The following is a 27,731-nucleotide window of genomic DNA, read 5'->3' as shown; positions in this document are numbered from 1 at the left end:
TTAACAGTGAAACACTACATTTAAAACAAATTAAAAAATAATAATTTTGATATTACAGTTACACTATACAATATTGAAGGTGCTGTGAGGTGTTACTCAAAAGATAAGTAAAATAATTCAGCAGCTGACTGATGTTAAATGGAAGATCAATAATCATTAATAATTGAAAATCGAATCGATAATCGTTAATAATCGAAAATCGATTTGTAATCGAATCGAGACTTCAATAATCGGAATTGAATCGAATCGGGAAATTGGGCCGATTAACCACCCCTAACATCATGAGGTCAGAGGCAAGAGGTCGAGGGGTGGGGCGATGGCGTCATCGTTTTGGAAAGTATGCAGATTCGCTGTCCACGTGAAAACGAGAGGGCTGGCATTTCGGATTTCTCCACCCTGAGACCCGTTTTCAAAAAAGTGCGTTGTCAGGCGCTGCGTTTTCAGGATCCGTATGGACGGTCGGCCAAAACGATGCAATACATGTGCGTTTTCGCAAAAGAGCGTTGTCGTCTGGACAGAGCCTTAGTGCCACGAGGAGCCGCAGAACAAAAGAACAAAACAAAAGGCCCACAAGGTGTGAAAAACTGTGACCCAGGTTGATCTGCCCCCAAGACTTTCAACCGGTCCCTATTGGCTGTGAGCCCAGAATCTCCGCCAGGATCACAATGATGTCACTCCGAGTTAAAAGGTCATGAAACCTCACTGCATGTCGCATTCCCCGGGAGCTTACGTTATGAAGAGACTCTGGTTTCATACAACCGCTACCATAAGGGTGTAACACTGAGAAACGTTTTTCCATTTTGCTTGAGCTAACTTCAGTCCCCTCCTCGCTTGACGAGACAGAGACTGTTTTTGTTTTACATTCTTCTGGATCCAGAGGAACGCTGCGCAACCCAGCCGTTTCCTCCCCGCCTGCAGAAGGGAGAGATAATCTTCAGAAGGAGACGAAACCCCCGAGGTCTGGTCCTTCATCAGATCGATTCGTAGTGTGATCGCTGCCTGCCTTCGTCAGCTTTTAGGACACTTAAGCTGACCCCTCGCTCGCACTCCCAAACGAGTTGAAGCTCCGAGTCAGAGGGGCACACGCTAACCGCAATGAGCGGCATCAGGTAAGAGGCTACTGTTTGGGCAGAAACAGACAGAATATAGCGCGCTTTTGTTGTGCTTATTGTTTTGTGTGAAGGGACCGCCGAGTCCGATTTATGGTTTACTGTACTGTGTGCTAACTGTGTTATTACGCTCGCTAGGCGCTCATTCAGGCTAATCCAGCCTGTATACTCTTGCCCCCGTGTGTGACCGCAATACGTCATATTCCGGCTCAATCAGCAGACGATAAACAAACCTTGTTTCGCTTGCCGCTGTGTACCACATGGTCGGTGGGTTGTTTCTTTGTTGTCTGCTAAGCATCAGCTTAGTTTTCTTTCCTTTTTACTAACACACACACACACATATACACACACACACACACATATCGAGATACACCTAATCTCATGAGCGATCTGTTGGAAACTTATAGTTAATAACCCCACTATAACATAAAACGTGTGTCTAGTATATCCCCTTTATTGACTTCAAAGGCGGACATCTCTCGGGAGCATGGCTACCTGTTTGGAACTGTGGGTATTATCCCTCTAAATTCACCTCTCGTGTGACCAAAATGCACACGAGACCAAAGACAACGTAACCGCCGCCTTGTTCAAACTGCACGCGCACGTGTAGTGATCACCTTTGGTCGATACAGTCACTGCTGCCAATTTTTTAATTCCAGGTACATGATTTCAGTTGAATCTAAATCATCATCTCGGGATTCGTGTTGCTGCGTGTCTTCGCCAAATCACGTTCGGCGTTTCCTGTAGTCTCTCCAACCAGAGTTCTTAGGTCACGCCCACTAAATTGCAGTCCGACGAACGTGACCTCCCAAGCCACGCTCGCCCATCTTTGTAGTTTTTATAAGGTACTTCCTTATAAAAATAAATGTTGTACACGCAACATCTATTGCATGTCTGTCCGTCCTGGAAGAGGGATCCCTCCTCTGTGGCTCTTCCTGAGGTTTCTTCCATCGTTTTTTTTACCCTGTTAAAAGGTTTTTTTTCCATCAACATGTGAAGTTTTTCCTCACTCGAATCGAGGGTCTAAGGACAGAGGATGTTGTACACTGTACCGATTGTAAAGCCCACTGAGGCAATGTGATTGTGATTTTGGGCTATATAAATAAAATTCATTTGATTTGAAAATTGATTTGATTCCTGACATACACACACATACACGCCTCCACCCATTTATATGTTTGGCTTGCTTTTGTTTTGATGTTGCTAGTTCTTGAAAGCAATTGTTGTTTGTTAAAGTCGGTGGTCTGTGTTTTGGAGAAAGCTTTAATAAACACTGTAGATTTTTACTGAGCAGCATCTGTGATTATTTTGCACAATCCCATATTGTAATAACAGCTGGTTGAGATGGTCAGTGCTTGGATTCACGCCTTCCCTCTTGTCCAATTATTGATATTTTGATAATATTGACAATTTGACTAATTTTCAGGCTTTGAGACTAAAGGTATATCATTTGATTATTGATACCAGGGTGGTGCCCCGTGTTCATTTATGACTGATAGTTACCCAAGTTTCATTAATTAACTGTAATACTTTCATTAATTAATAATAATATTTTAATTGATAATCAATAATCAATATTGATTCCCAACAGAACTACATACAACAAAATGCTTAAGCAGTTACAAAATAAAATAAAATATTGAGGTAAATAAAAATACAATGCTGAGCTAAGGAGAACTTGAGGTGCAAGAGAAATAAGGTGCAGTTTTATTTACAGCGATAATAATTGAAAGCCCAATATATTACGTGTGTGTTTTTGGTGAGCACTGTAAAATCTGATAGAGAGACACCAAAAGTGTGCAAAGCTGTGATCAAAGCAAAAGGTGGCTACTTTGAAGAATCTAAAATATAAAACATATTCTGGTTTGTTAAGAAAATAATGAAAATAAAGCAAAACCAAAGCAAATTGAATGATTACTACAAATTAGTCAGTGTTAGCCCATTACCTTTTGGTGCAGTATTGGCGAGTACATGAGTCTAAACACTGATCTGTTACCTTCATAATGTGACCCTGCTACTTCCCTGCTAGCTCCGTTAGCTCTGGAACGCCAGAAATTAAATATTCCTCACTGCTCTAACAGCCAACACACTGGCAACTACTGTTTTTAGAGTGGCAAAGAATAAGTTGATTTCACATGACTCAGACGGTGATAGCAACATGTCAGCTTTTTGGCAATATTTACTCTGGATAATCCCACCGGTAAAACGGTAACAACAACATTCAGGATCAAATCAAATCAATTTTCTTTATATAGCCCAAAATCACAATCGCATTGCTTCAATGGGCTTTACAATCTGTACAGTGAACGACATCTTCTGTCCTTAGACCCTCGATTTGACTGAGGAAAAACTTGCCATGTTGATGGAAAAAAAAGGATGCAAGGCTGTAATCTGTGTTGCCAATTTCAACACCAGCAACTAGGGATGGCCCGATCAGGTTTGTTTTATCCCGATCCGAGTCTTTTAATATTTAGTAAATGATCCTGATCCGATACTTAGCCCTAACTAATATTTTCCTGGATAATACAGCTGCATTAAGAAAAAAATACCTGCATCCAAGCTGTTCCTTTATAGGTCTTTCTATTTTGTTGAAACAAAGTATATACTTTCATATGGATCTTTCTTATTCTGCATATGCTATTGCAACATTGGCCTACCTTGCGTTAGCAGGTGAGTCTATGATGCTGCGCTGTGGCAGCAGACCCTCGCATGCAGCCAGCTGAAGTGTGGAAGTGTGTGCACGACGCAGCCCACGCTTGGTACCTCCATATCATCCAGTGCTTTTTTCATATTCCTTACGTTGTGACGAAAAATGACGTGGACACGTTTGTCTTTTTCACACACACATTCGGCATCTCCTCGATTGCCTGTTTTACATGCTCTGCTGTATGAGACCCACAAAACTAGTGCACATACCAGCATGTTGTTACTCGAAAGTGGAGTCAATGTAATGTAATGCCGAGATGGTAGGGCCTACCAGGTATTCAAAAACTCCCGATGACGAAGAAAACCCTGATCCTACTACAGAGATGAGCTGGTTATCCAGAGTGATTAATTCAATTACCTTCTCTGGAATATTTTATCATACCAAATGAGTTGTAATAAATGTTGCTCTTTTGTTAACCCCTCGCAAAAGGGTCATATTGCAGATGTTGCATATCGCCGTTGGACTGCGTTCACTTTCTAATTGAAGTTATTTCCACACTGCAGACATTTTATCCACAGGTTTGCCAGAGTAACGTTACGTGCATGTCCTAGTTCTGCCACAAATTGTGCTCTGATGTTAAAAAAAAAAAATCGGCCATGGGTCCACTTTCAAAATTGCCGATCCCTGATCAATGGAAAAATCGGCCCCGATCCCAATCCTGCAGATTGGACTGGAACATCCCTACCAGCAACCTTATATAACATTTGAAGACACATCATACGAAAGAGCATGACTGCCCTCCTCAAACTTTGAGACAGTGAGGGAACACATTTCAGGATGAAAGATATGCAGGCAATCAGCTTTACTACTGACATTTGGACCTCCAGTGTGTGCCCCGTGTCTGTGCTGAGTCCGCACACTGGGTGGACACGGTATTGCCGTCAACATTTGCCCTTCAAAGTGCAGAGCAAGCAGAGTTCCATAAGTAAATTTTAAGGGAATCATTTATTTAAGTTGCTCTCAACCTACTGTTTTAAACTGTTCTATTTAAAAAGTGACCACACTTTGACAGTTGTCAAAGAAATTGTCGAGCAGGTCATCGACCTGTGAGCAGGTCATCGACCTGTGAGGTCCCTGTTGTAATTGGAAGAATTATTCTTCGTTATTATTATTATTCCGATCCGACATCGACTGCAGTTTTGGATGCCTGAACATAATCGAAAACTCTCCAGATTTGGAATTTGCGTCACGTTAAGCGAAAATAGCGATCCTGCATTGTCAGTGGGCGTGGTCATGACCTGCGGGCTCTGTAGCGCCCCCTAATGTTCATCCCCGCCTCCCACAAGTGCGTAGAAGAACGAAATTCAATATGCAGATTCCTCATGACCAGACGCACAAACAACCCATTTGGACCCCTAGTGTCATTCCAACAGGAAGTCAGCCATTTAGATGTGTGGCGGCATTTTTGTCCAATTCATGCCTACTTTGAAAATTATCTTGTCCTAGAGCTTAAACGCCACATTCTTCAAATTAACTCAGTAATTTTCTTCATGCCTTGGAGAACAAAAGTTATTAAAATCTTTCAGCTGCGACATACTTTAGTGGGCGGTGGAAACCATTTTTTCCCCTCGCGATCAAGCATCGAGGCTTTATAACTTCAACATACAATTTCCTATCCACACCAAACTGCTCATAAGTGTAGAGGCTGTCTCCCCGAACAAATCTCAGCATCAATACTTAGTCTGCCATTTTGCTTTTGGCCGCCATGTTGAAATATTGCCAATCTTCGTACTTAAATTATCTCCTCCTACAGATGTAACACCACCGACTTCAAAGTCACTCAGTAGCATCCTCTGACCTTGAAGATGAAAAGTTATGGAAATCTTTATCCTACGTCATACCTGCTGACCACAGTGAAGCGGGCAATTCGAATCCTTCGCCATAAAGCATCGTGTCCTCATAACTTCTTCATACAATGTCTTATCTCTGCCAAATCTCTCAGGAATGCAGAGGGAGTCGCCCTGATGAGATCTGTGTAGTCATGGGGTGTGGCCGTGATGCGTGGGCTCTGTAGCGCCCCCTATTGTGATGCCCCGCCTCCTACTCGTAACATAGAAGGACGAAAATTGGTACGCATATTCCTCATGACCGGACGCACAAAAAACCCATTTGGACCCCTAGTGTCAGTCCAACAGGAAGGCAGCCATTTAGATGTGTGGCGGCGTTTTTGTCCAATTCATGCCTACTTTGAAAATTATCTTGTCCTAGAGCTTAAACACCACAGTCTTCAAATTAACTCAGTAATTTTCTTCATGCCTCGAAGAACAAAAGTTATGGAAATCATTCAGATTCGCCAAAGTTTAGTGGGCGGCGCGGTGGAAACCATTTTGTCCTCACGCCGTCAAGCATCGAGGCTTTATAACTTCAACATACAGTGTCCTATCCACACCAAACTGCTCGTAACTGTAGAGGCTGTCTCCCCGAACAAATCTCAGCATCAATACTTAGTCTGCCATTTTGCTTTTGGCCGCCATGTTGAATTATGCCAATCTTCGTACTTAAATTATCTCCTCCTACAGATGTAACACCACCGACTTCAAAGTCACTCAGTAGCATCCTCTGACCTTGAAGATGAAAAGTTATGGAAATCTTTATCCTACGTCATACCTGCTGGCAGTTGCGGAGCCCGCCATAACAATCCTTCGCCATGAGGCATCAAGTCCTGATAACTCCTTCATACTATTTCCTAGCTCGGCCAAATCTAGACGGAATCTAGAGGGAGTCGCCCTGAATAGATCTGTGCATCAATACTGTGTCATATCCATAGCGCCACCCACTGGAAACATGAAGTAAGTTTTATCGCGGTCAATTTTGGCGCCCTACATGCACGTACATGAATGAAATTTGGCACGCATGTGTGTCATGACAAGACGCACAAATGACTCATTTACACCCACACTCTCAGTCCAACAGGAAGTGGTCAATTTTGCTTAGAAGCACATGAATTTATGGTGTACGTGATACAAGTCGCCACTAGATGGCACTGTTGTCTATCCTATCTAGATAACCTCTAAATGATTCCATTCAATTCCAGTAAGGCAGCCGCATATTCATCAGATTTTATTGAAACTTCAAAAGGTGGCAGCATGCAGTTCTTTTTTTTTTATAATTTTATTTTTATCAGGGAGAAACATACAAAATCATTTCAGCACCATTACATACACATACACAGTAATTGCAAAAATATATATTCTCTATGCTATTACTCTCCCTTTCATTTTATTTTATTTTATTTTACAATGTGTAAAATAGGAACATTTGAACAATGGATGTCACACTTCCTCATTTTCTCATCAAGATCTACTGCCAACAATTTTCAACTGTCCTGATTGTTAAATAGTCTGGTACTCCAAGGCATGTAATAGAGGTAGTTAAAGTAGTTCAGGTCTCCGTGATCTTATGTAACTGATCCAGTTTGACCACCATCTCTTAAATTTCTCTGATTGTAGTTTCAAAGCAAATGTCAGTCTCTCCATGATGTAGATTTCCTGCACAGTTCCTTGCCAGTCTTCCAGCGTCGGAGCGTTGGGTTGTATCCACTTCCTTGTTATAGCTTTCTTCGCTCCAATCAGTAATATCTTCATTAGATATTTGTCTGCTATTGATTGGGTATGGAATGCCATGGTACCAAAATACATTGAACTAATATCAAATTGTATCGTAATTTGAAATATATATTCCAGACAGTCATGAATGTCATGCCAGTAAGACACAATTTTCGGACAATCCCAAAATAGATGATAATGGTTGGCCTTATCTGAACCACACATCCTCCAACAATTTGTTCCGCTGCCTTGATATCTCTTCTGAGCAGGTGTTATAAAAAATCTCATAATATTTTTCCATCCAAACTCCCGCCAGTTGTGTGAAGTTGTGGTCTTCCATTGTAGTTTACAAATATCTTCCCATTCATCCTCAGGTATAGCCAGATCTCCCTCCCTTTCCCATCTACCTTTAATGTGTAGGGTGCTCAAATTCGAGGAATCTTGGAAGCTTTTGTATAATTTAGATATTAGTTTCTTTCCACTCCCAAATTTATAGATTGAAACAAAGACCTTCAGAATATCACTTTTCAAGTTCTCTGTCAGAATTGTATTTAATCGATGCCTTACTTGGAGGTATCTGAAAAAATCCTGCTTTTCTAAACCATATTCCCTTTTAAGATCGTCAAAACTTTTCACCGACCCATTATGTATGAAGCAGCAGTACGCCGTAAGGCTCCTTTCCATCCATATTTTAAATCTACTGTCTGTCCTATTTGGAATAAAGTCCGTGTCATATGCACACCAACGTAATATGTTTTCTGCACCCTTTAAATTGTATTTCCTAACTACTTTGTGGCAAATTTTTAGTGTTGTTTTTATCCAGGGGTTATTCTTATTTGTGAGACTGTCCACAAGTTTTTTGTCTGCCATGGCTGCCTGTATAGGTGGACCCACGGATCCTTCCTCTTCTATTTCCTTCCAACTGGCCCTGAACTGCGGGTCGCACAGATACCCCAGAGTTCTTATCTGAGCCGCATGATAATTATCTTTTAAATTTGGCAGTGCCATTCCTCCTTTGTCTTTTGATAGTTGCATTACTTTAAATTTTATCCTCGGTTTTTTACCCATCCAGATATATGGAGAAATTAATTTATGCCACTCCATGAACTGTCGATCACTTACTTCAATTGGCAACGAAAGGAAAAGATACAACAGGCGAGGCAAAATCACCATTTTTGACCGATTCAATTCTTGAAGTTAGACTGAGAAAAGGTAGGTGATTCCATCTAGAAATGTCCGATTTAATTTTAACATTGAGAGGAATATAGTTAGCTTCAAATAATTTTGAAATGTCTTGGGTAAGATTAATTCCCAGATATTTCATTGATTTCTTGTTACAACTCAGGTTATATTTAGTTACCAAATCATATGGTGGGTTAAAATTAAAGGTCAAAGCCCGGGTTTTCTGAATATTTATCTTATAGCCTGATAATTTACCAAACATGTCCATTGACGACATCAAGACCAGCAGGGATGTAGATGGTTGTGACAAAAAAATTAACACATCATCCGCGAACAAAGACATTTTGTGTTCCTGTCCTGCTATATTTATACCCTTGATTTGCTTGTTTTGCCTAATGTATTGAATAAGAGGTTCTATAAAGAGAGCAAAAAGAAGTGGGGAACAGGGGCAACCCTGCCTACAAGAACGTTCCAAAGTAAAGGAATTTGAGAGACTGCCATTTATTTTGATTCTTGCTGTTGGGTTATTAAATACAGCTTTGAAAGCCTCAATAAGAGTATGATGAAAACCAAATTTGTCTAACACCTTATACAAAAAAGTCCATCTTACTGAATCGAACGCCTTCTCGGCATCCAGTCCCATTAACATAGCTTGTGTCTTGTTCTGCTGGATATGCCATATAATATGTAACGCTCTCCTCAAGCTATCTTGGGTCTGTCTCTCATGGATAAATCCAGTCTGGTCCAGATGGATAAGAGATGGCAAAAGTTTTTCGATTCTCCTAGCTAATATTGACATATAAATTTTATAATCAAGATTTAACACTGAGATGGGTTGGAATTGTTTACAATCTAATGAGTCTTTGCCTTCCTTTGGTATCACTGAGATTATAGCTTGCTTCCATGAAGGGGGAATCTCTCCCTTTTTGAGAGCCCCGTTACATATCTGGCACAGTTTTGGAACTAACTGTTCCCTGAAAGACTTGTACCATTCGGCTGTGAAGCCGTCTGAACCTGGACTCTTATGTGGTTTAAGTCTTGATATTGCAGCATTGACTTCTATTTCAGTGATATCCGCTATCAGGGCTTTGTTTTGTTCTTGTGTGATTATGGGAAGATTCAGAGATTCAAGAAAACTCCTCATCTCCTCTTCGTTGTCTAGCTTTTGTTGTGAATATAATTCCTTATAATAATTTTCAAAACTTTGTTGAATTTGGCCTACTCTATTGTGTATTTGCTTAGTATGAGGGCATCTTATCTTATTAATAGTGGCGTCTGCCTGTTGTTTCCTCAGTTTATATGATAGCAGTTTCATTGCCTTGCTTCCTGCCTCATAGTACCCCTGTTTTAGAAATACCAGTTTCTTCTTAACCTCTTCTGTGAGTATCTCATCTATCTCTTTTTGTAGTTTTTTAATGGATAGTTCATTGGTCCCCGGTCTAGCTTTATGATCTTTTTGTAATTCTTTGAGTTTGGTGTATAGAGAGTTAAGCCTCACCTGTCTTTGTTTTTTTAGTGATGAGGAAATAGAAATTACTTTCCCCCTCAGGACTGCCTTAAATGCGTCCCACACCATAGGAGGAGACACTTCTCCATTGTTGTTTTCTTTAAAATAAGTATCTATTGCCTTTTCTAACTCTCCTTTTACGTGAGGGTTGTTCAATAAACTTGAGTTCAATTTCCATAAAGTAGATTTTGGATTGTTACCGATATTAACTGTCATTATTATTGGTGCATGGTCAGATATATCAATTGTTCCAATATCACAAGACTGAATTCTAAATTGATTTCTCTTAAATGCAAAGAAATAGTCTCAATCCTTGAATAAGAAGACTGAGGAGCAGAAAAATAAGTGTAGTCACGGCCTGTTGGATTAAATTCCCTCCAAACATCTACTATGCCGATTTCTTTCATTATAGAATTTATCTTATTAATCGTGGGTTTACTATGTCCTAAGTTAGAGGTGGAGGATTCCATTTTTGATAATCTGATATTCATATCTCCTCCACATATGAGCACACCCTGAGCTTCAGCAGACATCATATCAAATATTTTTTTATAAAAGGTCCAATCACTCCCCGGAGGTGCATATATGCTAAAGAAAGTTACCATCAACCCTTCAATCCTCCCCGTTATCATTACATATCGGCCTTCTTTATCTTTAGTGGCAGCATGCAGTTCTTGGAATAAAAACTAGTAAACAAAGCAGAAATTAGATCAAAAGCTTGACACTGATAGATAGCCATAACTACATTTTTGAAAGAAGGCAAGTGAAGCATTATTCTACACTCATTTATGTGCAGTGATGACAAACATAGTCAGATGTACATGGCATTTGCAGGTAGTTTTGTCTAAATTGCATGTTACAACAGGGCATAATTGCAAGGTAATGTTTACAGCCATATAATGGATAAGTCAGTGGTAGTAAGTCACAGCACACAATTTTCAAATAAGCCAATTTACTCAGAATGCCATTTGCGTGTTGTCTGCCCTGTCAATGTGGCACACAACAAGATGTGTGTAGTTGTGATTCTGCCCAACTTTTCCGCGATGAACGCAGTGGCTTCCCCTGCGATTTGAAACAACTGAGTGAGTTCTTTGGTTAAACACAGCTACTGCAGGACGCTCGTCAAACCTGGTCACTTGACCGCTGTCCCTTTCCAAAAGGAAGAATCACATCTGGCTGCACTCCACTACCTATCTAAATCTGTGGCATTCCACTTCCATCCTCCCCTATGATGTGCTGCCTTCCTGCCTTCACAGTGACAACAGAAGACAGTGTCTTAGCTGCGCCGGTTGTCGAGTGGTTGGAGTGCATGCCACATACGCAGTGGACCTGGGTTCGAATTTAGGGCAGAGGAAGTTTACTGCAAGCCACAACCCCCCCTTCTCTGTCCCACTTCCAATCTATTCCCTGCAAAAACACAGGTGTCCATGTCTGAATGCCAGACAAAGGCAAAGAGAAGGCCGTAACACTTCACACAACATAACAGTGCAGAATCGATTGTCTAAACATACCCGATTATTAAATGTTTTAGAAATCATTCACCTGCAGTCCATTTGAATTTGTGTGGATTGCAGGAAGTTGTTCTGACTTCACCTGAAAGCGTTTAATACTGGCAGGGGCAACCCACCACGTTACAAACACACGTTGGGAGAAGAGGCTGATATTCACCCCCGGCGTGCACTGTCCCAAACGCAGGCGGTTGCCGCCTCTGTGAATAACGATCAAGCCATGGGGCTTAAGCCGCGGCGCGTTCGGACGGCAGCATGCCCCGACGTGCGTGCGGACTGCGAGGGCCCGTTCATCACTGCTTGCAGTTTTAATTTATTTCTAGATTTCTTCATTTGTTCTTTTACGGTCATGACTAACTGTCAAAATAGTTTGGGTTTGTACGTCGATTCACGTAATGTGTGTCGACAAGGCGCATGTAAGCAGTACTACCACCATGCTCAAGCACTTGAAGTGGAAGCATCCCAGGGCAGCTGGATTCACATTGGATCCTGTGGTGTGGCAAAGAGCGGCAGTGTGGTAGTGGCACTGCTTGGTCTGTGTGATGTGTTGGAAAGCCCGGCTGATCAGTTTACCGAAAGACAAAGCTACTATGTTGTCATGGTACTGGCATGCTGGTATTACTAGTGGTTGTTTGTCCTCATCGACCAAACCCTCGGGGTTATTATAGTTTTAACATTTTCATTAGTTTTTATTTTAATTTAGTTTTTCAGTTTGTTTTTCCATTTTAGTTTAGTTTCAATTAGTTTAACAATTGATCTAAGTAGTTTAAGTATAGTTTTTATCTGTGTGTGACACCAGCGCTTTCACACCGACTGTGCCCAATCTGAGGGATCTCTGGCAGATTCCACTGTTGAAGTCGTTCCGGAAATGGCGAAGTGTGCGGCGATCATTTCCGTCCGCACTGTTGGCAAAATACCACTTACGTTCCTGGATACTTCAGACAGAAGAACACACGGAGCTGACTGTGAATCTCACCAACACATTTCCTCCAAACAAAAAATTTTAAAAAGGCGATGACGGAAGCGGTAAATGAACGTACATATTTAAGACCCTATGACTAAATGTAATTTAAGATCTATATATGCAAAATATGGACGTATTTAAGACTTTTTAAGGCCTAAAATTGAGATTGTCAAATTTAAGACTTTTTAAGACTCCGCGGAAACCCTGATAATAAAGCCCAAAGTGGGTGGTGCATCTTCTTAGTGCCTGACTCCACCTCAGCTAATCAAAAATCGGCAAAGAGGTGGAGCATAGGTGGAGCTTAAGCCAGCCTAGTTAGTTGACCGGGGCCAATTTGCCCCAAACAGCCAGCATACTTAGGACATCAACCGCCAGATAGCAAGCAACAGCTGGCACCGAAGCTGTGTGTTTCTGTTTGATCTGAGCAAAGTTAACACTCACCAAATAATCTTTTCTGTTTTCCTGCAGTTCTTTTCTGATCTTCTGGCTGCACGTTCATGAAGTAAAGTTACTTTGTTTCTCTTGCAGTCAGCAGTCAAATATAGAGAGATATAGTACATTACAGTGGATTTACATGGCTCACTGTGGAAGACGATTAATCCAGTTTTTAATCTCAAAAGTTTAAAAAACAAACTGTGCTCTCTTCCACTTCCGGTGTTTTCCTGCAGGGCTCGCTGGCTCTAGCAGCTTTCTACCAGTAAATGCTAAGAGAGTCGTATGTTAATCCAAAACACTTGCCTCTGTCCCTCCACACCCGGCCTTTTAGTCCAGAAATACATACTATGTGTCTGAAAGCTTAATTAAAATTCTACAAAACACAATCAACTCCACAAATACGTTCAAGAGATCAGGTTTGGTGACAGCAATTAGCTAAGGTGAAATAAACAACCAAAAACACAAACAGAAACATCACTTCCAGGTAAATGTAACAGGTAGGCCTACATCATACAGCACAGGATGAGATACAACGGTAGCTAAATAAAGAAAAATATTACATTTAAAAAAAAAAAGAAATTATATACAAATGCTCTAGTCATTATTGCAGAAAGATTTGCATTAATGTTATCAAGAAATGGTTTCCGTATTACTTCAAAGGCATTCATTTTGTACTGCAGGAGACAGGTCAGAAAGTCCAGAGGTATATATAACATTATTGTCCTGTGCCATCCCACAACTGAGGGGGCTTTATCTAATGTTTTTCCTGGCACAAAATGTCATAACATCATACAGTTTTTTCTGATGCATATCAATTACACGGCCGCTGGGAAGACCCAGAAGGAGGGAAACCTGGTCAAATTCAAGCTCCCTCTTCAGAACCTTTATCATTTCAAATAAGACATCACTCCAATACCTTCGTATCTCAACACAGGACCAGAAACAGTAAGTAATATCACAAATTCCTGTCTTACATTTAAGACAAAGTGGAGAGACATCCTTTCTGTATTTGGAGAGACGGTTTGGGGCAACATGTGCTTTATGCAGTATCTTAAGTTGCATCGCTGTTGTCTGATTACAAACTGTTATTTTCCTTGCATTATCCCAGATGTCATCCCACATCTCCACAGTTACAACAACACCCAACTCCCTTTCCCAGATCACCCCCAGCGTCTGAGCACCGAGATTTGAGCAATCCCTCAGACCAGCATAAATGGTTCCAATGGAAGCAACCCCCTGAGAAAGAAGCACTTGTTTTCCCTATCTGTGTGGCATTAACATCAGCAAGCAGCGATGTGTCTTTTATAACAGAATCTGTGACCTGAAAATAATGAAATAGATAATTTCTTGATCTGCCATATTTTTCCATAACTTGATTTAAAGTCAAGAGGGTAGGACCATCAAAAAGGTCTCCCAAGGAAGAAATTCCCTTAGCTGTCCAGCATTTGAAAACCGTGTCCAAGGTCCCTGGGAGAAAGTCAGGGTTATCAGTAATCGGGGTGAAAACCGATGTAAGCCCTGATCTGCCTTCCATATGCTGTGTGATCCTCCCTGCTCTAATAGTATTAATTGTAACAGGGTTGCTGCAAAGCTTCTTGATACATTCCAATTTATCAATAAAAAGTAGATTTTTTAGAGGATAATTGGATAGGGACCTCTCAGTATCAAGACAGACTGAGGAAGCATCGTTTTTAATCCAGTCAGCTATGGGCACTCTTTTTTTTTTATGTTTTATAAACTTCATTTTTTTTAGCTTTTTCACCACCGAACCAAAAACATACAGAAACACTCAGAAAAGAATTCCCACCCCAAAAGTACATAAATAAATAATAATAGTAAAAAAAAAAAATCAAGAAAATGCATGTTAAGTTTGTTGCAAGAGAGGACATATAAACACATGATAAGAGAGGGAGAATCTTACAAAAAAACCAACAAAGAAACAGATAAACAAACAAACAAACAAACAAAAAAAACATTACATACAGAGTAAAATCCAAGCGGGTTGTCACCTAAATGAAGTGAGGCCAGCGGTTGTCCTGATTAGATTGTTTTATGCAGCTCTGATTTCTCTTCCAGGCATCTTGTGGCTGCCAAATCTTATACAATTTGCTAGATGAACCTCTAAGAGTATATTTTATTTTTTCCAAATTCATGTAAAATAAAGTACTCCTGATCCATAGTGTGTGGGATGGAGGGATGGCATCTTTCCATTTCAGAAGGATTAGGTGGCAGGCAAGCAACGTACAGAAAGCCAAAAAGTCACACTTAGGCCCCGTCCAGACGACAACGCTCTTTTGCGAAAACGCACATCGTTTTGGCCGACCGTCCATACAGATCCTGAAAACGCAGCGCCTGAAAGCACACTTTTTTGAAAACGGGACTCAGGGTGGAGAAATCCAATAACGCAGCCCTCCCGTTTTCATGTGGACAGCGAATCCGCATACTTTCCAAAACGATGAGACCATTGCCCTACCCCTCAACCTCTTGCCTCCAACCTCTGAACCCCGCGACGTCTCATAACAACAACAACAACAATGGCGGACTACATGCTCGTGTTCGAGCCATACCACCTAGCACCTTTGGACGTTGTAAATAGGCTCTGCTCAATGGCAGACTTTTGACTATTATTCTAGATGAAGCTGGATATAAGTGTGTCCAGGCATTTAAAGAATGACATGGGGATATACACTGGGAGACATTGAAAAAGTTAGCTAAATTTGGGCAACACATTCATTTTAATAGCATTTATTCTACCAATAAGTGACAGATGTAGAGGCATCCAACCTTTAAGGTTCTGCCCTACCTAACTTACTTACGGGTTGAAATTTTCCTTGAAGAGTCTGCCTATACTGTTTGTAATTTGCACCCCTAAATATGTAGACTGATCATGAGTAACCTTGAAGGGAAGTGTATGAAAACAATAAGTGCAGGCTAGAGAATTGATAGGAAATACCTCACTTTTCTGAAGGTTTATTTTGTACCCTGAGGTTTTACTGAAATTCACAGATGGAGAGGATCCTGGGCATAGATGTCTCCGGCTGATGCCGGAGCTGGACGCAGCTGAATTTTGCACCGAGCAGACAGGAAGTCAAGTGCCAAAATAACAACACAACATCCGGTTACTTTTCAAAATAAAACACTCCATGTTGACACCAGCACACAAATCTCAAAAAAGAGACAAACACAAGCTCTTCTGCTAATCCTTCGGTCGGGAACTATGGAGCAGGAAATATGACGATGCCTACATAGACCTTGGGTTTACTGTGAACATGGTCGGAAATGAGGAAAGACCTGTTTGTGTTTTATGCCTAAAAACTGGCAGGACAGCATGAAACCATTTTGATAATCAGGTGATTGTATGCAGAATGCAACTCATAAAGTGGTTCATACAGATAAATAAATAATAATCAGATTCTCAATAGTATTTCAATTTGGGAGGGCGTGAAAAAAATTCTGTCCTCTGGAGGGGCATGACAAAAAATAATTGAGAACCACTGCTCTAGCCCCTCTCTGAATAGGCCAATCATTATAGTGTCCTGCCTTATTGTGATTGCTAAAGGCTCTATGGCCAATGCAAAAAGTAACGGTGATAGGGGGCAGCCTTGCCTTGTTCCACAAGAAACTGTAAAATGTTTAGAATACATCCCATTGTTACAGCCTGATGCTACTGGCATGGTATGTAATTGTCTAATCCATTAATATATTGTATCTCAAATCTGAATTTATCTAATACATAAAACAAGTACCCCCACTCCAGCCTATCAAAAGCTTTTTCAGCATCCATGGACATAATAAGCTCTGGGGTGGTAGTCTCTGAATCATGATAAATTATATTTAAGAGTAGCCTGATATTAAAAAAAAAAACTAAATCTATTTTTTATAAATCCTGTTTGGTCAGGGGAAATTATCTGGGGTAAAACCTCTCTAATCTCAGTGCTAACACCTTGGCTAAAATCGTGACATCTACATTAAGCAGTGAGATTGGACAGTAAGATTCACAATGGCTAGGATCCCTATTCTTTTTAGAAATTAAGGATATAGATGCATGTTACCCAGTGGGAGTGTAGCTCGAGTGAGAGTCAGAAAATTTCTCCTCAGGATGTCAGGAACAGGCAAGGCGGCAGGTGTGCAGAACAAAATAACGTTTAATTGTTACCAGGCCTGGACAAAAGCAAAAATACAAACTGAGGCAAAATGACTGAAAAGAACAAAACACAAACAACTTAAAGGGGAGAGCTGGCTGTTCTTTCTCCCCACACGGCCAAAGAGAGCTCTTCTGAACTGAGGCCTTCCTATATAACCTGTAGAGGCCCCGCCCCTCCGTTAACCAACCACCCCAGGTGCTCCCAATATTCAACTCAGTGCAGGCCCGTCCTTCAGGCCCTGTGAACAGGTCTCTTCTCCTGTTGAGACAAACAGTCACATTAATGGGCGTTCCAGTCACAATCGGCTGTGCACCGCCAATTTGACTGGGAACACTTCAAAAATACAATAACTTGGTGAGAAGTTACTACCCCTCTGTGACAATGCATCTCTTAATGATTGGGGTAGTACACCTAACTCAAGGGACTCATTATACATGTTCTGCATGTGAGGGATTAGGTGGGTGGAAAATGTCTTAAAGAACCCAGATGGGAACCCATCCGGCCCTGAACTCTTGCCACTCTGAAGTGTTTTAGTTGCCGCATTTAATTCTTCAGCAGTAATAGGATTGTCTTAAATGTTCTTGGACTCTTCACTTATAGTGCGCATGTTCAAATTATGAAAAAAATATGTTGTGGTACAAGAACCATGCTCAGAAGAATGAACTGAACTATAGAAATCCCTGAACATATAATTTATTATTTATTGTTTAAGTTGATGGGCATGAATCTTACTGGCTTTGTCACCAAATTCATAATATTTATGTCGGGATCTCCAGAGCATATTCTCTGCTACACTGGTTCATAAGGTGTCGAATTTATTTTTCTCAGGCAGAAGCTGCTTCAATAAGTCAGGTGAGGGGGAGCTTGTGTATGCCAGTTCTAATTGTGAAATTTGGGCAGTTATGTCAGACAATTTTTGATTGGCTTGCTTTTTATTGTAAGATACATATTAAATTATCTGGCCTCAAGTACGCTTTCAGTGACTCTTGACTGAGTTGTACAAGAGATGTCCGGAGAGGAATTAGCCTTGACAAAAAAATCCTATTTGGTCAGCTACGAAGTGCACAAATTCCTCCTGGGACAATGTAATGGAACTAAGTCTCCAGTGAGGTCTAGGAGTGTTGTGTGCAAATCTAAAAGTGGCAGTAAGGGGGGAGTGGTCTGATATGACTTTGGCTTTGTATAAACAGGCTTCGGCTGAAGAGAGTAAAAGATTATCTACTAAAAAATAATCGATCTGGGAAAATGGCTGATGTTCCTGGGAGAAAAAGGAGTAAGTCCAAGCAGTGGGGTTCATGCTTCACCATAGATGTGAAACAGCATAGTCTTTAAGAAAGGAATTCATTACTTGGTCAGATTTAGATTGTATTAGAGGGGTTAGTTGAAGACCTGTCCAATATGGATCGAGGCAACAGTTGAAATCACCACCTAAAAGGCAAGGCAAGTTTATTTGTATAGCACAATTCAGACACAAGGCAACTCAAAGTGCTTTACAGGCACACACAAATTACATTAAAAGACATAAAAATTTCATTTAAAAGACATCAAAGATTGCATTAAAAAAAAAAAAATTAAATAGCATTTTAAGACCAGTAAAAACATTAAGAAACAAACATCAAAACAAGTAGGCTAAAATAGAGGAGCTTTAAAAGAAACAAGACTGTAGAGTCAGAGTCATAATACAGTTCAAAGACTTGAACTGCTTCAGTTAAAAGCAGTGGCAAAAAGAAATGTTTTAAGTCTTGATTTAAAAGAGGTGAGTGTTGGAGCAGACCTGCAATATTCAGGGAGCTTGTTCCAAATATGTGGCGCATAGTAACTGAAAGCTGCTTCTCCATGTTTACTTCTGACTCTGGGGACTGAAAGCAGACCGGTACCTGACGATCTCAGAGGTCTGGATGGTTCATAACGCGGCAGCAGATCAGAAATGTATTTTGGCCCGAAACCATTCAATGCTTTATAAACCAACAACAGGACTTTGAAATCTATTCTTTGATAGACAGGAAGCCAGTGTAAGGATCTAAGAACTGGAGTGATGTGATCTACTTTTTTGGTTCTTGTTAGGACTCGAGCAGCAGTGTTCTGAATCAGCTGCAACTGTCTGATGGAGTTGTTAGGGAGTCCTGTAAGGACACCATTACAGTAGTCGAGTCTGCTGAAGATAAATGCGTGAACAAGTTTCACCAAATCCTGCCGAGACATAAGCCCTCTTATCCTGGATATATTCTTATGGTGATAGTAGGCTGATTTTGTAACTGTCTTAATATGGCTGCTGAAATTCATGTCTGAGTCCATATAATTACCAAGGTTTCTGGCTTGTTCTGTAGTTTTCAACATTACAGACTTAAGCTGAGCAGACACTTTAAGTCGTTGTTCCTTGGATCCAAAAACAATTATTTCAGTCTCATCTTTGTTTAACTGAAGAAAACTCTGACACATCCAATCATTGATTTGTTCAATGCATCTACTCAGGGTATGTATGGGATTATAGTTCCCTGGTGATATGGTTACAAACAAATGTCATTGTTTTCTAGAGGGAGCATGTAAATGTTGAATAGTAGAGGCCCCAGAATGGAACCCTGGGGTACTCCGCTTGTCATTTTCATCCGTTCAGATGTGTAATCACCAATAGACACAAAGTAATCTCTCTCATTTAGAAAAGATTTAAACCACTTTAGTGTTGTACCAGAGAGTCCAACCCAGTTTTCCAGTCGGTCCAGTAGTATATTATGGTCGACTGTGTCAAACGTGGTTTAATGACTGCAGTCTTAATGGCTTAGGGGAAGGCACCTGAGAGAAGAGACGTGAACCCTGCTGGTAAAATATCCAGGCTGCAGGAGGAAGACTTCAAATGCTGTATAATGTCTTGCAGGTTTTTGTCATTGATTGGATCAAATTGTGTCAGGGTATTAGAGTTGGGTTTAGGTGGACAAAACGACAACACACCTCCAGTACCTGGTAGAGTGGCACTAACCGCTTGTCTAATGTTCTGAATTTTGGCAGTGAAGAATTATGCAAATTCATTACAGGCCCTGGTAGACAGATGTTCAGAGGCTACTGGCACAGGAGGGTTTGTTAGCCTGTCAACAGTAGCAAACAAGGCACGAGCATTATTTTTGTTCTTGGTGATAATGTCTGAGAAGAAGGACTGCCTTGACTTTTTTAATTCTAAATTAAAAATGTAAAGTCTGTCTTTATAAATGTCAAAATGAACCTGGAGATTTGTTTTTCGCCACCTGCGCTCAGCTCTTCGACATTCCCTTTTTTCCATCTTGACTAGCGTGGCGTTTCTCCAAGGAGATTTTTTCTTACCAGAGACCACCTTCACTTTAGTGGGTGCAATGTCATTCATGACCTGTGTAATTTTGGAATTGAAATGAAGTACAAGGTCATTGACAGAAAACCTAGAGAGGGGTGGTGTGGAAGAGAAAGCATCAATGAATATGTCACCAGTGTTCTCAGTGATGTATCGCTTTGAGACAACCTTAGTTTGAACATTTGTGTACATAGATATATCACTCTCAAAGAAAACACAGTAATGGTCAGAGAGAGCGACATCAGATACCAGAACCTTAGAAATGTTCAGACCCTTTGAGATAACTAAGTCCAGGATGTGGCCCCTGTTGTGTGTTGGCTGTTTCACATGCTGAGTGAGTCCAAAGTTATCAAGGACACAGCACAGTTAGTCCATCTGTCCTCAGGCTTGTCGACATGGATGTTAAAGTCACCAACAATTAACACACAATCAAAGTCAGTGCAGATAAGAGACAGTAACTCAACAAGGTCATCAAAGAAATACGTACAGTATTTAGGTGGCCTGTAGATGTTTAGAAATATAGCTCGAGAAGATGAGTTTACCTGAAGAGCAACATATTCAAAAGAAGTAATACTAACACCTCCTCCTTTTTTATGCATTCTAGTTTCACTTATGAAAGAGAAATTTGGAGGACTTGATTCAATGTGAACAGCTGCACTGTTATCCTGGTCTAACCAAGTTTCAGTTAAAAACATAAAAGTAAGATTGTGTTTGATGATAAAATCATGTATTAAAAAAGATTTTCCTGCCAGAGATCTGATGTTTAATAGAGCTACAGTTACAGTATCAAAACCAACTGTGCAATTTTTTGCGACAGTTAGTGGCTGACGAGGAATGGGAGCTAGATTGAATGGATTGGCACATTTAGTCCCGCATTTCCTGTTTCTCAACAAATTCACAATTTTTCTATTACCTGTAAGCACAGGAATTGAGGAGGCTGCCTGAACTCCAAGGGGCCCTGGCTTTTCTCGGAGGAAAACAGTAGTGATATCAACTTCGTACCCTGGACCCGGCACATATCAGTAAGCGTTAATTGTACTGTCAGCATGGACAGGATGTGCTTCGCTGTTTTCAGATCGTAGAGGCCGAAGATTATTCAGAGGGGGTGGAGGGGCACGATGACATTTTGGCGATGGTGGTTTCAAGCGTGGCAGATTTGGACGGGGTGTGAGTCTGAGTCCAATATTGACCAGCTTTTTCATCTCATCCGTGAAATCGAGGAGGGGGGATGAGGGAAAGAGGCTGAGGCTAGCTAGAGAGAGCAGAGAGTTGGTTGGGGTTGGTGGAGAGTGGATGTTTCCTCTTGTTGCGACTGTGGGGGACTCCTCCTTGGGGGGCAAAGATGGCAGCAAGGACTCCTCCTCCTGGCACAGCTGACTTGTCTGTTCGAAGCTTATCTCAGGCACAAGTATTTCTCCTTCCAAGGGCTGTCTTATCAGTTGTTTTGGTTTATCTTGCCGGCTGTCCTTGAAGGGAGGAACTGGTGTGTGGTGCACTGAGTAGAATATGTTGGAGGTAAACAACCTTACTCCTGACTTGTTAAGGCAGAATCCATCTGCCTTAAAGAGGTGTCTGCGTTCCCAGAAAATGTTAAAACTGTCAATAAAGTTCACAGATTGAGCGGCACATGTAGCTTTGAGCCATCTGTTCAACATCAGCAACCTGCTGAATCTCTCATCACCTCTACGGACAGTTGGTAGAGGGCCACTGACAAATACCACAGGATCGAGAGATCTGACTTTATTCAACAGATCAGTGAAGTCTTGTTTTAATACCTCAGATTGTTGTTTCACAACATCACAGGCCCCTGTGTGTAAGATGAGAGATTTCGCTGTTGGATGTTCAGCAACAATGTCCAGAATTTTTTCTGAGATGTCAGAGACCATATCGTTGGTAAAACAGAGTACTTTGGTGTTCTTCTTGCTGCAAAAGCTGTTTACCTCCTTCACAGCAACATCACCCACAATCAGTGTTTGTGGTCCAGTCATTAGCGCTTTCTGTGGTCTTTTACTTTTGGATTTGGTCTCATATCTCTCCTTGTTCATTGACGGAGAGCTTGCACGGTCTTGATAAAGTGAAGCAAATCTCTTCTCCAGTTGTATTTTTGTTATTTGGGTAGGTTTGCTCTTAATTTTTGTTTTCACTGTTGTCCACGGTTGTTTCCTCTTTGGTACGGGCATTGAGGAGGCACTCTTTTCAGAGGAAAGTGCAGGCCAACCAGTTGCATCACAGATCTCAGGACGCTGGGCTCTGCCTGTTACTCATTCTCCCAAAAATAATTTATCTTTAGGCTTTGCTCCAAGAGAATTCCAGCAGGGAAGAATGTTCCTGGGCTTTTTATCCAGTCCCCAGAACTCCTGTTTTGGCGAGTCATTGTCGGGGCTAATTAGCCGTGTGTTAGCAGGCTCTTGTCTGCTGTTTTGGTTCCATGGGAGAGTAGTTGCGTTCCCAGATAGTCCATTCACTTCCACATTTACTTCTATCTGGTGGATCTTGGTTTCCAGCTCAGCAGTTTTCTGAAGGATGTTCTGAAAGTTCAGGTTGACAAGAGGCATTTTGGTGCTAGTTAGCTTTAGCTACTAATAGGCTTGTGCTACTTCGTAGGCCTCGTTCTGAAAGTACTGAGTTCGGGAATTTTTTTTTAAAAAAGTGAAATAAGGCCGCATCATTCAATTAATTTTTGTCCCCGGGGTTTGTAAATATCCATGAGTCGCTCCCTGTAATCTCTCAGTGAAGAAAAAGAATAACAGTGGAAAAGAAAGTAAGCACAAGCGAGAGCAAGCATAAAAGCGTCTGCACCCAAGCAGATACAGGAATAAAAGGAATAAAAAAGAGAACCTTATTTAGCTTGGTGGATTTCCCCAGCCCAAAGACATTCCAACTGGAAAATGTTATTGATGTTCCTATGGGGCTTTGTAACCTTCTAAGTAATACCATAAAATAGAGCTGTTATATAGTATGTCTTGGTGTCTGTACATAGTTTGTTTCCCACCTGGATGCTTTGCGGAATCATCTCAAGAGATGAAAAAGCAAAGGAAAAATGAACAAAGTCATCAAACAGAGAAAAAGACAAAAAACACCCACCCTTACACCTCCCAAACTTAGGTGCATACAAGATCCCATCAGACTTAACATAACACTCAAAAGAGTCGCAAGCTAAGGTCTGTTCTACACATTATCTGCAAATCTGTTGAAATTGCCAAGAAAAGAATGTATACACAAAAACGGACACCTGTTTTGCTCTCTTATTACTGTAGTCACAAATTCAGCATCCATAGATTGTGAACAACATAAATTTGCGTGCAACAGCACTCACAAGCAGGTGTATATATATCAACATTACAGTGCAGAGTCAAACATTGTCGGCACAGGCATCAGGTGATATACAGTAGTAGTCCCGTGCTGGTAGTTTTATCAATCACACAGTGCCACACAGAACCATATGTGACACGCCACGGCAAAACCAGCAGCAAGTCGGCTGGGAGGAATTCACATAAACAAAGAAACTATCGTTTTTTTTCTAAATGAGTGATTTTCGTTTTTTTGCAGAATGTGCAAGTTGAGATCATGAAGAAGCCACACCATGTTTCAGATAACAGTATTGATTGCCTTAAAAGTATACATTTTGTGTTTGAAATCGGGTAGAGTTTCAGGAAATGCTGGCGCATTGTTGGGCGTGTGCGGCGATACAGTTAATTTGCATACTGGCTACCTTTGACCATTCACTGGCTTTTGTTTTTTTTTTCGGCCAATCAGGTGCACGTTAGTAGCGAACCGCATGGCTACTTATGCAGCCCCCAGCATAAGTTCTGCCACTTCTGGAAGCTGCATTTCATCATTGAATGAAGATGGACCTGGAAAAATGCATTGCAGAAGAGCTAAAGCGTGGCTGTTACAGCGCAAATCTATGGCAGTACTTTTGCGAGACGCCGGATACTTCTGGTTATTCCGACGCCGATTTCACTTCTGATTCTGATGAGTGCACTGACGATGAAAGTGACTGTATTACACTGGAGAACATGCCTAATCTACAGCTGACCTTAGCCAAAGATGAAGACGAGGAAGAATCTCTCAGCATGGCAGCAGAGGAGCTGGAGCGTGAGATATCAGACGCTATATTTACGGTAACATGTGAAGGGGTTAAAGACAGCAAAATGGAGAAAATCTGTAACTTTGACTGCAAATGCTACATAAGAAGAAAGGAGAACTCTCTCATTGGGACACATTCGTGTAGCGACAAGCTTTCTCCAGAGCTTATGTACAGCATACGGTTGGATTCTCTAGCTGCCGAAAGAGAGTGGCAGGACAAGCGAATTATTGGACATCTCGAGGCAAACAGACGCACAGTAGTTACTTCAGACATGACTACATCCACCAAAAAGCCCCAGACGAAGAGAAAGCGCCCCCGGACTACTTATTCCATCGGAGGCAATGAAGTCTGCAGGAATACTTTTCAGTGTCTTATGGGGTGAGTTTCGTATTAACATCCAAGTTATCTATTTTGCGTTATGTGTTCATTCGAAGTCGCAGTCAAAGTCACAGGGATTACAAACTGTTATCTCATGTTTTTGTTTTCATGTTTATACCTTAGCCTACATTGTTATTAGCTAGCTCAGTACTATCGTTTTGAAATTATAAGCATATCGAAACTAAGCTGTAATGGGAGGTTTTGTCTTGTAATGTGAGCATTTGCTATTAATTTGAATAATGCTTGAATTGACTGATGCTCATGATTTAGCACCTAGTTTACTGGAGGATAGTATGGATGAATACATCCAGAGTCAGGTGACAATGTGCCTGTTAGCATTGCTTGAATTGACTGTGATGGTAATGTTTAGCAACTAGCCTACTTGAGGAACAGTTTGGATGAATATATCCAGAGTCAGTTGACAATGTGCCTGTTAGTATGACCCATGATGTGAAACTTCTTTGTTTTCCTTTTTCAGAATTGGCAAAGACACCCTGACTGATATAATCAAACACTTTGAGGAGAATGGGGCAAGACCACGGTTAAGGAAGAAGCACTCACAGCCAAGGCCAGCCAGGTTCATCAGCCGCAGCATTATCAACGGAGTTGTGGAATTTATAAAAAACTATGCAGAAGACAATGCCATCATGCCGCCTGGCCAACATCCTGGGCATAGGGATTGGTATGTGAAGTTGCTGCCAACCCATGTGTCTAAGGCCTCAGTTTGGCGTCTCTACGTGAAGTCTGCTAAGGAGTGTGGTATGTGTAAAAATGTATTTCGAATTGAGTGCTTGTAATGTGAAGTAATGGCAATTACAGTAAAATTAATTGTAAGTAATATCTGTTTTTCAGATGAGCGTGCAGTTTGCAAATCAAGCTTCAAAGCACTGTGGAACCAGCTTCTCCCACACATCAGAAGTTGCAGGCCACGTACAGATCTCTGCTGGCAGTGCCAAAACAATAATGAGCAGCTGGTACGAAGTGCAAACCTCCCAGATGATAGAAATTCTGAAGCGGTCAAGAAGCAAGACGATCATCTTGCCCTTGTGCAAAAAGGGGCTGTGTACAATGAGATGACTGCTGCCTGCAGAAAGACATGCTGACTCTAAGTTGTCCTTGGGACCCTCCCCATCAACAAGCAAGAAGATCAGGATGCATTACAGTTTTGATTTTGCACAGCAGGTACTATTTGTCACACATCATTTACTTCACTTTATTAAATGTCCCTTGAAGGGCGATTTGGTTTGCAGCAGACACACACGGCAAGCGTTACTGTACAATAAAGTGCATGGAGAATAAGTAGCCTAATAATAGTGCAAATGCAGAATAGCAGCAATATAGTAATCTATATCTACATTTATTAGACAGTTATGAATAGACACAAATGTCTTTCATTTAATCTAATCCCCTTTCCCTCTCTCCCTCTGTCTTCCTCAGATACACTTTCCCCTTAAACCCTCTTCAGCCTGAGCCAATGTACTTCCTGACTCCATGGAAATGTGGCCTTTTTGGTGTCTTCTGTGAAGGGCTGCAAAAACAGGTGAATTTCCTGATTGGTGAATTTCCTGATTGATGAAGGCATGTCATCAAGTAAGGGGAGCAATGAAGTCATCAGCTACATGCATCATTTCTTCAGCTACTTCGGAGACCAAAACAACTTCTTGCTCTGGTACGCTGCCTGGCGGGTTGGACACAAGCTTCATGAGACAGTTGACATCCACTTCCTTATTGCTGGCCGCACCAAATTTTCCCCTGACTGTGGCTTTGAACTAATCAAGCAAGCATACATGAAGACCAGAGTCAACACTTTGGCAGACATCGCTGAGGTTAGTTTTCATTTTTCGCGGAAAAGTTTTGGGCTTGTGTAAAAAAGTCAACATAGAGCTTTTAACATGAATGACTTGAGTGCTGTTCTCTGTTCTGCTTCAATGAAAGGTTTAACTTAAGATCTTTTTTTCTTCTTCTGTTCTTTTTTTGTCACCAGGTAGTGGAAAACAGCTCTCCTGAGTGTCACCTCAATATCCCACAGCTTGTTGGAAATGCAGATGGCAGAGTGTTAGTCGAGACCTTTGACTGGCAGCAGCATCTGAGTCCCAAGTTCCGAAAGCTCCCAGAGATCAAGAGTTATCAGCACTTCAGGTATATGAAAAATCATTTCATGGACATGATAGTGTTTTATGAGAAAATAGCTAGCCATGTTTAAAGTGCCCTGTTATGTGCTTATTCTGTCACAGCTTTGATGCCAAGAGACCAGGTGTGGTGCTTGCAAGAACTCACTGTGATGCAGAACCTGTCGCATTCCAGCTACTGCGCGATTCAGCGGTTCTGCCCCCTGTTGACAGTCTTCCTGTCCTTGCCCCACCTGGACTGAACATTGACAGGCAGACCTATCTTTATGAAAAAATCTGGCCTTTCTGTGCTGACGAGGCAAGAGACATCACATGCCCAGCGCCAAGGGTCACAGCACAGAAGAGTCAACAGAAGAGTATGCTGAAGAGGATGTAGATGTGATATCACCAAATAATTGGACTCTCCTTCACACCTTCTCCAAAATGTGCTGATCAGCCACAGGAGCTCATTCAGCAACAGACTGATCCATCTACACTGCACTTCTAAATTTCAATTGCAATTTAATTTCACTTATAGAGCACCAAAATAATACACATGTCTCATGGCGCTTTACAGAGTGTTACACAGATGTGGTTGTAGATGTGTAGATGTGGTTTATACCTTGGATTATGGCACAAGGGATTGTAACATCTTATCCTGTGTATTAATTAATGATATTCAGGGGCTTTTTGTAATAAAAGCATTTCCATTTCAATAAAGTACCTTCTAATTCTGA

The 27,731-nt window shown here is 41.2% G+C and overlaps 2 protein-coding genes across 7 annotated transcripts in view; both read left to right on the top strand.

Annotated features, from left to right (window-relative positions):
- eipr1 (EARP complex and GARP complex interacting protein 1) overlaps positions 1-27,731 on the top strand; it is a 226,433-nt gene that overhangs the window by 136,616 nt on the left and 62,086 nt on the right. The gene's annotated exons all lie outside the window — the stretch shown is intronic.
- Positions 283-27,731, top strand: LOC115597624 (uncharacterized). 4 transcript variants are annotated; one of them, XR_003987127.1, is made up of 7 exons: positions 283-1,109; positions 24,175-24,886; positions 25,365-25,645; positions 25,739-26,068; positions 26,324-26,712; positions 26,871-27,025; positions 27,121-27,731. XR_003987127.1 is itself a non-coding variant. In XM_030443729.1 (6 exons), exons 4-6 carry the CDS (start codon positions 26,674-26,676, stop codon positions 27,389-27,391), a joined length of 465 nt encoding a protein of 154 aa, XP_030299589.1. In that variant the 5' UTR covers positions 24,905-25,645; positions 25,739-26,068; positions 26,324-26,426; positions 26,523-26,673; the 3' UTR covers positions 27,392-27,731. The 4 variants fall into 4 exon arrangements, 2 of the variants coding, with proteins under 2 accessions (XP_030299589.1, XP_030299588.1); XR_003987128.1 differs by lacking the exon at positions 283-1,109 and having other exon boundaries at positions 21,368-24,886; positions 26,324-26,426; positions 26,523-26,712; XM_030443729.1 differs by lacking the exons at positions 283-1,109; positions 24,175-24,886 and having other exon boundaries at positions 24,905-25,645; positions 26,324-26,426; positions 26,523-26,712.

Source organism: Sparus aurata, chromosome 16 (genome assembly GCF_900880675.1).
Source record: "Sparus aurata chromosome 16, fSpaAur1.1, whole genome shotgun sequence".
NCBI lineage: Eukaryota > Metazoa > Chordata > Actinopteri > Spariformes > Sparidae > Sparus > Sparus aurata.
The sequence above is the reverse complement of the archived record's forward strand: the minus strand, read 5'-3'. Positions and strand labels throughout refer to the sequence as shown.

Coding starts and splice junctions, on each gene's coding strand:
- LOC115597624 (XM_030443728.1), top strand. CDS start 26,467: ATGTCATCAAGTAAGGGGAGCAATGAAGTCATCAGCTACATGCATCAT. Junction 26,713..26,870: donor CTTTGGCAGACATCGCTGAG/GTTAGTTTTCAT, acceptor TTTTGTCACCAG/GTAGTGGAAAACAGCTCTCC. Junction 27,026..27,120: donor AAGAGTTATCAGCACTTCAG/GTATATGAAAAA, acceptor ATTCTGTCACAG/CTTTGATGCCAAGAGACCAG.